This window comes from Haemaphysalis longicornis, unplaced genomic scaffold (genome assembly GCF_048455015.1).
Source record: "Haemaphysalis longicornis isolate Haplotype H1 unplaced genomic scaffold, Haemaphysalis longicornis Haplotype H1 scaffold_1, whole genome shotgun sequence".
In the NCBI taxonomy this organism is placed as follows: domain Eukaryota; kingdom Metazoa; phylum Arthropoda; class Arachnida; order Ixodida; family Ixodidae; genus Haemaphysalis; species Haemaphysalis longicornis.
Window position 1 is genome coordinate 313161188 of NW_027526203.1, and position 12183 is coordinate 313173370.

General features: G+C 44.0%; 1 protein-coding gene across 3 annotated transcripts in view; it reads left to right on the forward strand.

Annotated features, from left to right (window-relative positions):
- The window catches only part of Fcp1 (RNA polymerase II subunit A C-terminal domain phosphatase Fcp1), an 85179-nt gene extending 73807 nt beyond the window's left edge, over positions 1-11372 (forward strand). The window contains exons 13-14 of one of the 3 annotated variants that reach the window (XM_077682037.1): positions 8138-8200; positions 8604-11372. In XM_077682037.1, coding sequence (XP_077538163.1) covers positions 8138-8200; positions 8604-9081 — 541 coding nt within the window. In that variant the 3' untranslated portion in view covers positions 9082-11372. Of the gene's footprint in view, positions 1-8137; positions 8201-8600 lie in introns of all 3 variants that reach the window. The other 2 variants (XM_077682030.1, XM_077682044.1) reach the window with 2 other exon arrangements.
- Positions 11373-12183: the final 811 nt, after the last annotated feature.

A 12183-nucleotide genomic window follows, 5' to 3' on the forward strand; every position in this document is an offset into this window, starting at 1 on the left:
TGGCATGCTATACAGTTAAACCTGAATATAACAAAGTTGACAAAATCTCGCAATTTTTCGTTACATCCAGGTTTTCGTTACATGCAGGTTTCGATTTAAGGTTCGCGTGAATGAAGCAAAAACAAAACCAGAATGCGGGACATCAGTGAGGGTTAAGTCACCCTTCAAGGACTTACTTCACTGTAGAAAACTGCGTGATTTGTGCCTGGGGCTTTCACACGAGCATAGGTACTACGCGGTGCTCCAAAGAGGCAAGGTCACTTACCCCGTATTCACAAGCCTATCTTAATTATAACGTTTCCCTTTCGAAACTTCTTGGTTCCAAATGCATTTCAAGAACCAAACTTATGCTGAAAAGGTCGCCTTTTCGCGAATTTGATGCTCACTTCCGCACTCAAAATTTTTGAGAGGGTGCTAGCTAGCTGCGATGCTAGCTGAAAGGGTGCTAGTACCGGGCAGCAATAGCATTTACTTGCTTGTCTTGAAAAGAGAAAAGGTTTCGTTTTCTGGTAGCAGAAATCACAGGCGAACCAACACCACAGATAGCAGTGGAGATGCGTGACTACACGCCGACAGGCAGGCCTAGGACCTCAAAACTTAAGGGTCAAACCGACACCGCACTCAGACGTGGGAACGCACTGTCGTTTGTGGTGCGGGTGAAAAAAAGTGAAGTGTAGCTACCCTTCCGACGTGATGTCACGCTACAAAAGTGAAACCTCAAGTGGGTGCTACGTTAGCCATGAGATGGCGCTAGCCGCTCTGTTCATCATCATCATCATCATCACAACTAATTTTGTTTTCAGCAATTCTAGACATTTTTGTAGCTGCTGGCTCCTTAAAGTGGTGCTAGCATTCGGTAAGTTAGTGCGTTTCGCCAGCCGATTTTTCCGTAAAAGTGCAAAAAACAATGACCTATCAGCTTAGCGAGTTCGTTACATCAAGGTTAACCGCCGCAACGCCTTCGTTACATAGAGGTCGCAAACACATTGGCTTCAATGGGGGTAGCAATGGGGAATTGAAAAAATTCGTTAAATCCAGGAATTCGTTACATAGAGGTTCGTTACATCCAGGTTTAACTGTAGTCGTATACACTCTGTCAGGGCAATTTAATTGTTCGGCAATGCTCCATTCTTAGGCCCTTGAAAGCTTCTTCATGTGCACTGGCACACAAAAAGGGCCTTCTTTTGCCACCGCCAAGCAAGAATGCTGGCCCGGTTGCCAATGTCCTCTGTGGGTAGAATCACTTTCCTCTTGAAGTTTGCCAATTACTGCCTTCATGGTCCCGACATTTTGCTACTTCACTGTTTCTTTTCACTGTTTCCGTTTCCGCATGCACTTAGGATAGATGTCTCGTGTGCTGCTGATAGACGTATTTAATTTTAAGACTGGAGCTAACTCTCTTGGTTTTTTGGCCTGCTGACATTCGGCAGGCACACTAAAAACAGAATTCGCACAGGTCCTTGAAAACCTTAAAAACCCTTGAATTTAAAAGTGTCATTTTCAAGGCCTTGAAAGTCCTGGAATTCTTTAGCAGTCCTTGAAAAACCCTGGAATTTTCTTGTGATAATCAGTGGTGTTGCCTTCACAATAATTTAAAGTGTTTATGATGGATTTTAAGTTTCAACAAATGTAAAAAAGATCATAATAATCAAGTTTCAGTGTACGCACAAAGCTTTCAACACGTTTAGCATATTTTTGTTAAACACAAGACAACATTGGAAGCAAAAACTTGGCAATCCAATCCATGTCATGATACAGTGTGACGGAATCTGGCTTCTGTTTCTTCCATTCTATCATGTGGATGCTCACTCGTGGCTTGTTTGCTGCGCCTCATTTGCTCATTCTGAGTTTGCTTTCGCACGGCAAACGGCATACGTGGTCATAGTTAGTTCGTCATTCCCGGGAAGTGCACCTTTCAGCAGTTGTGCGTAGAGAAAGGACCCACACAAAGACTGGGTTCCACCACACCCAACAAGTGTGAATCCCCTAGAATGCCGACCATGCGGAAAAAAGTTTGACGTTTCGTCAATGCGAGAGTCCGCGCTGAAAAGCCTTCAGCAGAGTGCAGAGCATAATGGCAACAAGAAACAGCAGGCGGTAGTTCCTTAAAAAGTACCTGGTGCTGTGCATGAGTGCCCAATTCGTCCATGGGGTCCCAGCACAATCACTGTGTGCAAGGTGCATAAATTGGTGACAGATTCAGAGATTTTGTGGGCGATAAAGGTCATAACATCTGGTCCCTGTTAACGTCGTAATTGCACACAAATGACCTCTTCAGTAGAATGTTCCGAGATAGCAGTGTGGTGAAGGCCTTTTGCGGAGGAGAGAAGCAGTGCACTTGCGTGGCATACCGTTGTCTTGGGTCAGTTTTTTTTCTTTTTAATTTTTTTCATCCACGCAATGAAACATAAAAAAATGCGACTGTTACATAATCCTGTTTGAGTACGCTAATTATTGCTTACATAAATGCAAACAGATATTCCAAAATCTGGAATCTCAGAACAGCATGCAGAAGCAAGGCAGTTGAAAAGACACATTGTCAAAGAGGAGATTAACATGAGGAACACAAAGGCAAAGCATGCAGCAAGTTCTTGATTTAATAGGTACCTTTGCCAACATAGCAGGAGGTACTGGAGACATGACGTATACGTTGTGAAATTAAACGTCCCCAGAAAAACAGCAAAGAAGAGAAAAAAACTTCTGAACGCCAACCAAGAAATAAAGAATAAAGCTAGAGGAGCTTTCAAGAACTCGTTGGCACTTATTTGTGTATTGTGCACTTATGTTCTTAGGTATTGTGCAATAGATGACTCTTGCATTGTGTTGAAAAAGTTATAAATAATCCCAGATAAAACATTGTTTGTAACCCTTGAAAATGTGTTTTTTGAACCTCAAAAGTAAAAAACCCTGGAATTATTGCCTTTGAAGCCTGTACAAACACTGTAAAAACACTCGCATGGTGAAATATAAAATTTTATACCTTGAGCATTTTTCGTGGTACAGAGGTTTACTTTTACTTGCTGCCCACTCCTGGAGAGCCTAGCAAGGTAGTAGAACTAGGAAGGAAGTTGCGAATGCTTTTTTAGTCAAAGGAACCCACAGGGTATAAAAATATTGATTTTTTTTTATACCCCGTATTTTTCTTTGTTTTCACCTGAGCTTAACAAGAACTGTTTTCACCTGTACCCTTTGGAACACAATCTCTAAAAAAAAAATGTGGTCCTAAAATAAGAAATTTGAGAATGTCATACCTCTCAGAACACTTCAAGAATTACGATAAAACAAACAGGGTCAAAATCTGTCCAGTAGCTGTGCTATTCTTTCCACGAGCAACGAAAAATTTTTAAAGCACACTTTCAAGAAAATGTCTCTCAAAGTTTGTGGAGACTTTTTAAGAGAACGTTATAGAATTTCTCGAAATATGACCAAGTACAGGATGAAATGACAGCATCAATGGAATTTTTGGGAAACCAACACGCCAAGAGCATAGAGCACATGGACGCTGCTGTCTTGGTGAGTGCTGTAAAACCAGGCATTGTGGAGCAGGTGTACGTCATTTCCCATTGCAACATTTACTCTCCAAAGTAAAAGAATCATAGGTATCGAGACTTTTTTTTTTTTTTTTTCCCCATTTTTGGCATATCCAGAATGCAAGAACATTTTGGTGAACCCATTAATTTGAGACACACCCGCTATGGTGTCCCCTTTATAATAGTGTTATCCCTGCTTCGTGTGGCTCTGAATCTACCTTCTGATCCTCGAAAACGACTGTCCATGCTATGGAAAACAATGCCCGCCTTGCCTATGTTGTGTGACAACGTGACAAAGGACACAAAGGGGGTGTCCGATTCTGCAAGCTTATGAACATGCTGCCACCTCCCTGGTTTTCTGCATATCAGAAAGCATCCTTCTCGAGCTGCATGAAGGGTTGCCGTGAAATATATGGCCAGTGGTGCAATGAAGTACATAATCGTGTCTATGGCGTGTCAGGGGAAGGCATGGAGCAGAAGTGTAGACATTCATCACTGAATGGGTGTGTGTCATCGATTTCACTTGATACTGGTAAAGTCATCGACGTAGACTGACTCGTCCAACAACTCTAAAGTTTATAAACCAAAGCATTAAGTATAAAATAGTACATTGAATGGAGAGCAAATATTCTGGCAATGCTGGCAGCGTGGAAGTGGTGGGATTATATTTGCATGTTTGAGAGGTCTTAAACATGGGAACTCCAGTACGTGGAATTTTATGGTGACGGTAACTCCAAAAATCATGTCACTGTGAACGATATACATGGTAAAGAGAGCATCTTGTAGCTTGAGTGTATTTATTTATTTATTGTAAGTGCTCACCAACAGCGCTGGGGCTTCTCAGGTAATGCGCTGTTTATGGGAGGTATATAAGGCATACAAAAAAACAACGCACAAAGGGTACTCAACCAAACATGGGTAAAAATTATTTTGTATAAATATACAAAATTGGATTGTGAACAAAGGTAAAAAATTTTTTTTCTGAACAACATGGGCCATGCGGGGCGCAGTGGTCTGCTTGGCACTCACAGGTGAACTGGGCTCACAAGGCGAGGGCAGGCATATTTGAGTGAATACAGTTGAAGAGGAAAGTCGGGTCATGCCTGCAATGCCTGGTAGACAGCTGTTCCAGATTTAGAAGCTTGAGAAGCTCACCGTGCGGATAATGGCTTATTGATGAGGAAAGTGAAAAAAACACAGCGCAGCTTCAGCCAAAGGGAAAGTGACTGATTTCCTGATTGATTGACTACAAAATTACAATGGACTTGTCATCAGGGCTTATGTTGGAAACCTCAGATTTTTGTTTTGGGTTCAGACCAGTTCTCAGTTGGAATCCTTTTCGATATAGGGTTGTCCCAGCGAGACTGGTCTTCCAGCTTGTCCAGAAGTTTGGTCTCAAACAGCTTCATCAACTACTCTCGGTAGATCATCATCAATCAGATTTCATTCGTATGATTCCACCAAGGACTCTCCTGTTGCGAGCTTACTGGCTAAACTGGGTTCCTCCGGTTTTTACTGAACAGTTGGAACCTTTGATGGCATCCCAATTACCTCGGTATGGTGTTGGCTTTAGCAGACAGGGCAGCAATGGCAACTAGCGTGTCACTTTTCGGACCAACGTGTAGCGCCGCATCCTCAGCTAACATGGGCAATTTAACAGCATAGGAGACACTTGAAAAAATCACCACGAACGGGTCTGGAAAGAGCAGGAGACCAATGTTAGATCACCTAGCGTGCAACGACGGGCGTTTACCACCTGTACAAGAAAGTTAAACGAATTTGTTAAGCAGCAGCCATGCAGCCGCTCCCCTTTAGCTCACTCCAGGAAGGCGTGAATTACACAAGTTTCACAAGAGCAGAGACAGAACACTTCACTCTTGTTGCATTCTGGAGGTGTGGAGGGAAACCGTGCAATAAATGTTGTTGCTGTGACCCTCATAAACTGCTCTCTCTCTCTCTCTCTCTCTCTCTCTCTCTCTCTCTCTCTCTCTCTCTCTCTCTCTCTCTCTCTCTCTCTCTCTCTCTCTCTCTCTCTCTCTCCTCTCTCTCTCTCTCTCTCTCTCTTCTCTCTCTCTCTCTCTCTCTCCCTCCCTCCCTCCCTCCCTCCCTCCCCCCCCTTCCCCCCCGGCGCTGATTCGATGGAGGATGCAGTATCTGAAGCGCAGTGTATGAAGAAGCACACACATGATGAAAGGCATTGTTGAAAGAGCTTGGTTACTGCTCAAACCCCCTGGTTTCAGTTCTTCCAGGCTGTGCTCCATTTGGTGGTGTTTCCAAGAAGCTATTAGCCGTGGATGAGGAATCTTTGTTGCCGCCAACCATTTTCATAGAATGTTCAACATTTTGTTATAATGGCACCTTTAAGGGCAGCTTGTACGCTGTCATGATAGTTTTACAACAAGAGTGTAACTCGGTAAATGAAATATGACATTGGCAAGCACAGCTGGTGTCCCATGAGCTATGAGTGCTGTGCCAGATTATGTATGTGCATACAGTCGAACACGGATATATCGAACTCCAAGGGGATCGGGAAAAAATTCGATATATCGATAATTCGATATATAAAATACGCCTATCTGAAGATTATCTGACAAATCCGCACATCACTGAGAGTTTTCTGAAGTCGTGGAAAACGGTAGTTTACAGTTTTAACCCTCAAATTACGGAAACTCCGAACCGCAGCATGATGACCACCGCACTTTATTTATCACTGAAATGTCTTTGAGGTTCGCTTTTTTTTTCTTCTGCGTCGTAAAGGTTGCCAAATTGTCTTCAAGATTGCAAACACGCACAAATAATAAAATCAACGCTGTACACTGCGCCACAACAGAGGCGAATAACGCTGACGGAACCTCGGCTGCAGTAGGCGGTTGGGAACGTTGTCAGGCACTGAGTGCCGTTATCTTCAGTATCCGAACTGAACACCTCCCCCATCTGGAGGCGTGCAACGAAGTCGCTTTGCACCCGACACGCTCCTGAATAGCCGGGGCGGGTTGTGCTGCATTCGCCTTTACGTCAACGTTGATGCGTGCATCGCCCTCAAAACTACTGCGAGGAATTCCGAACGCCTTTTCAACCAACATCTTTTCAGCAACGTGCGCCCGACTAATTCCCGCCTTCGTTGCTCCGAAATGAATGCCTTGGACAAAACAAACATACAACGCCACATCGGTCCCCCTGCACGAGCCACCAAACAGCTCAATCACAGAAAAAGAGTGCCTCCGGTCAATTTCTTTTGTTCCTTTATGTCCTTTCGCCCCAACCACTATCCGCGTTTTAGCTATCATGGAGCTGCCCCTCGTGCTAGCGTGAAAACAGTTGTTGAAGGCCATCGAAGCGACATAATGCCGCGGACGCCGCCTCTGTCTCACCAAGCCAGGCAGCTCCTGCGATGAGTCAACATTATCAACAACTCCACCCCATCAGAGGAAGCAAACTTTCAGGGGCACCTTCGGCGCGGAATTCGATATATCGAATTTGCCCGAGATCAGGAGTTCGATACACGCACACAACAGTGCTATACTTTTGCATGGGATTTTCAAAGGGTTGTTTGCACTGTTCGATATAGACAATAATTCGATATATCCGTGTTCGATATATCCGTGTTCAACTGTATAACCGATTTACATCAGTCTTTTGCCTTGCCATGGCCATCTGAGTAAGCATAAGGCATACCTGGAATGTTTCAGGGCCGACAAATCGCACTCAGCTCCTTACCACATGCTGGCTTAGCAGCACTGGTCTGTGACACACTGCTGGCACGTAACACTGCAGTCATTGGAAATATTTTTGCACGGTTGGGAACCCCATGCTCTCTGTGAACACTGTCACTGCTTCATGTAAATATGAACAGGCCTGATTGTAGCAGCGGCAACAAGAAGCCGGCCAGTGCGGCTGTTTCCGAAACGTGCTGGTAGAGGGCCTGTGGGCCTATGGCCATAGCCATAGGCCATGGCCACTACTTTGAGTGGAACAGTTCTTCTGTTGATGTTGAAGACATCTCTGAAGCGAACATTGAGAGTGGTCATCAGCTGCTCTGTGCCATTCCCTGCTTTGAAATTTCCAACACAGTCCTGATGCTTCCTGAGTGAAATAGCCAAGGTTGATTTTTCTACACAACTGAACAGTGAAGAGGCATTTGCAACTGTTTTCTTTTCCTTCTTTTTAATTAGCACCAGGTAGCTGGTTTCCTATGCAATGCTCATAAATAAACGGTACTGTGTTGATTCAACTTAGGGTGTAGTGTAAATATTTTTTGAACGAGTAGTATGCAGTTGCTTTTTAGCACAATAAGATTCGTAATTAGCAGTAATAAGAATAGGCACTTTTGGTAAGAAAACTTCAAAAAAAAAAAAACACGTAACGGGTTAATTCGCCTTGTAGCTTTTACGAGCTACGAGAACCTGCTGATCCTTTAGTGAAATGTTGTGTGCTGATTCACTGAAACTGAGCTGCCTAGTCTCTGGTTGCTTGGGAGCATTGAAAGCTGGTGTGCTATCCTCTGTAGTAGCTGTACGAGGTAGGCGCCAACCGTAAGTGAAGCCCATCAGCTACTTGGTTGTAGCTGTAGCTGCTCTGCTAAGCTTGTGTTTGTTTTGCTTTTGCAGATGCCCAGTTGAAAGATCGGCTGCAGACAGCACAAGTCCTACTCGTGGTGCTAACTCTAGCAGGTAAGTGGAGGTGAAAGAACAGCTGTGCTGCTGTTTGTTAGCTGTATGTGTCACAATGAAAGCACTTCCAGGTGGCTTATGCCCAGTTATGGCGAGGCCATTTTGAAACCTTCCAAACTGTCCTGTGTTTTGCTGCTTTCGGTGATGCATGCACGCATTGTGAATATGAATCTGTTGATGAACACATTTGTGTCACAGAGGAGCTGACGAGCAAGGTGCATTCAGTGCTTACTACATCATGAAACAGCCTCCGGGATAGCTTTACAGCTGTGGAAGTTAGTCATTTTAGTGAATTTGCTGTGCAGTACCACTATATAGCTTGCAGCTAATAGTTCGGGGCTGCCCATTTTATAATTAAAGCTGCGCAACTGAGTGTTACATTTCTGGTTTCTTGACGCAGCAGAGTAGAGCCAGTGGAAAGGAAACACTCGCAGCTTGTTGAAACAACAAACCCGTACCTGAGCATGTCGTCGGAGCAACTGCAAGAGATGGACCAGGAAGTGGAGGACGAGTGCAGTAATGATGACGAGGACGACTATGACATTGAAAAAGCCAGCGAGAGCCTGCACACAACTCAGGAAGCCGAATCAAGCCAAGGGTCCACCGATGGTGCCATGGCTGACAAGTCCGACTCAGAATCATCGGCAGAGTCCCTGTCGGGTGACCAGTGCCCACGTGGGTGGAACGAGAAGGATCGCAAAAGGGCCCGGGACAACGCGACCGATGATGAGGGTGCCCCGTCGTCGAAGTTTCCCCGTAGTGAGCTGCCAGAGGACAGTGGTCAGTCAGACATTGAAGACTCATCTTGCTCGGGCGAATCCGTGGGCTCTGTTGATGAAGAGCTAGCTGCTGCAGTGGAGAGGGAGTTTCTGGGACTTTGAGTCGCTGTTGAGGGCATTGATGCAGTGCCTCCTCTCCATGTGTCACTGTTGTTAGTAATAAAAAGGGGAGGCCATGGGTGTGCTGATCGTTACGTAATTGTGGCAAACAGCCAAATGTGTATGCTTGGTGGTGTTGTAAGTACTCAGTGGTAAGGCATTGCTCCTCACGGCAGTTCGCAATAATGGTTACTATTTTCATACCGGCAGCAGGCACACAACTTGTTGTGCCAGCTGACCTAAACTTGTGATGAGCAAATTTCCTGACCTCCAGTACCCTGGCCGCTAGTGGGCTGAGTTTTCGAATGCATTAAAGTACTGTAATGCCCCTGTCACACAACAATTCTAATGTCATTTAAAGTGAATGACATTAGCTGTTAATGACATTTAGTTTGGCCGTGCGGGTCTACACGGCGAAACAAATGTCATTTGATAGTGAAAGCTGTGGCGATTACAAAGCTCGCAAAATTGAAAATAGTCCAAATGCGTCTAAAATATTTTCGTACATAATAGTTTAAAAGAGAAGAAAATCAGTTTCAGATGACATAAGTAGACATCACAAGCTGAGACAAGTCTGCAAAAAATCTGTATTGGGGTAGCATGGGCTTTGGGGAAGAAATCTATTTTTTAAGTAGTAGTTTGTATATAAGTTTACTGACAGTTCTTACGAACAGCACTCTATGGTTTATTACTAAACTTCCTTGTCTAGTGACGTGCTGCTGCTGTGGCTACTCATTTGGCTGCTGAATGAGCTCCCTAACCTTATTAGCCGCTAAATTCCATTCGCCTCAAATGTCATTCGGTATTCTCGTGTAGTGCCGGACTAATTTCATTTAGAGCAAATGACATTTGCTCTAAATGTCATTAGATCTGTTGTGTGACAGGGGTGTAACTGGGGCTGGGGGGCATGTCGATTTGCAGAGACCCTCAATGAGCAGTTGCAAATAGCAGGAACAAGACAGCCGTGCCTTGCACCTTCATTCAGATGTGTGTGGCGTACCGTGTTGCTGCTTTAGAGACCACGCAGTGTCACGTGACCCCTACAGAGGCATGACAAAACCCCTCGGGTTACCTCATCACTAGGCATGTGCGAATATTGATTTTTTGTGTTCGAGGTGAATGCAAAGCAAATGCTGATTTGCTTTGAATAGTTTAGAATCAAATAATTTTAATATTTGTGAAAAAAGCAACCACTGACAGTTAGTGGACATACGATGAACTTCGCCAAGACCAAGAAAAAGACCTCAGTTGGAGCCAAGAGAAATGGTTTGCATGTGATGCACCAAGCAATAGTAGCTTCAGGTTGAGGGCAAAAAAAGAAAAAATTACTCTCGTCAAGAGCCACTGCTACTGAATCAGGTGACCACACACAGGCACACCAAGCACAAGCACAGAGAAGAAACTTCGGAGTGTTTGTTTTTCTGTGTGCCAGCCGTGCTGTTTATTTTGGTTAGGCTCGTGCAGATGTCACAAAAAACAGCTCCAAGCTTTGCTCACTATCAGCTGTGTCAGGATCAGCCTCATGAATTTTTTTACGCACATGTGCACAGAACATAGGCACGGTAGCGAAAGAGGAGAATGCTGACACTCTCCGCTTCCTGTATTTTCCAGTTTATAATTCGGTTGTGCAAAGGTTGATGCACAGTAGGACAGGGCAATGGAGGTATGCGACAGCCCGACGCTAGGCCAACGACACACTCTGAGGTATAAAGATGCTAACCGATACCTGCAACTTGACATCCAATGAGAGTGACATTGCTTGGTATGTTGTAAGGCTCAACTTGAAGGTTGCCTAATGTTAGGCCTAAATGCCGGGCGTTAGGCTTAATGTCATGCTTTGAGGTCTGAGGCACCCATTCGAATAGGATGCACAGTAGAGGGAGGGGGTGATGCATGTATGCGATGACCGGACGTTAGGCCTAATGTCATGCTTTGAGGTACCCACAACTCGGTGTACAATCTGATGTTAGGTGCAAAGATAGGACGTTAACCCTAATGTCATGCTTTGATGTCTTGCGCTGTCTATGAGCACCCATTAAAGCAGTACTCGTTGTACTCAATGTACTTTAAGCTGCGGGTACTGGTTTAGAGATGTGAGCGGTTGAAAAAAAAAAGCGTCTGGAAAAAACAAGTTTTTTGCTTTTTTTATTTAAGGGGGGACACTGGTCTTAAAACAATTTCTTTTAATTTTCAAGTGAACTCTGTGAAACTTGTCAGTCTTGCTGCTTTTTTCCCACTGATTTCAAATATGCCAGTATTTTTTCAGTTGGTCAATTAGTTCCCAAGATAATTAGAGATAATTAGCCATTTTTGTCCCCACAATTAACAAAACAGTGTTGGTCACAAAACTGTAATCTTTATATTTTCCATTACTATGAACCCTGCTGAATGCAATCTTGGAAACAGTTTTTTGATGCATCGCTTGGAACTAATTTTACAGCTCATTAAACTTCGGTGTTTGAAATGGGCACTGAAAATGGTTCCTTGCCACTGGTGCTACCGAAGTTTAATGAGCCGTAAAATTAGTTCCAAGTGGTGCATCAAAAAACTGTTTCCAAGATTGCATTCAGCAGGGTTCATAGTAATGGAAAATATAAAGATTACAGTTTTGTGAGCAACACTGTTTTGTTAATTGTAGGGGCAAAATGGCTAATTATCTCTAATTATCTTGGTAACTAATTGACCAACTGAAAAAATACTGGCATATTTGAAATCAGTGGGAAAAAAGCAGCAAGACTGACAAGTTTCACAGAGTTTACTTGAAAATAAAAGAAGTTGTTTTAAGACCAGTGTCCCCCCTTAAACCAGGATAATATTGAAAAAAATAAACATGGTTTTTCCGGGGAAATTTGTTGTGATGCGACAAATCTGCAGTGAGGGAAATGCTTTCTGAAATCAACGCCTTGACGTGAAATCATGCGCAGATTTTGGGAGCGGAAATTTATCGGGCACTTATGTCTCTTTAGGGATTTGAAGGCGAAAGCCAGTGATATTGACTTCTTCACTGCTGCATCGTGTTGGTGGTGCCATCACGTTCACCTGTCATGCGGCACGCATCGGGATAATTCTTGTTCTATCCTGGCATGGTACAGGCTTAGGGCTGTA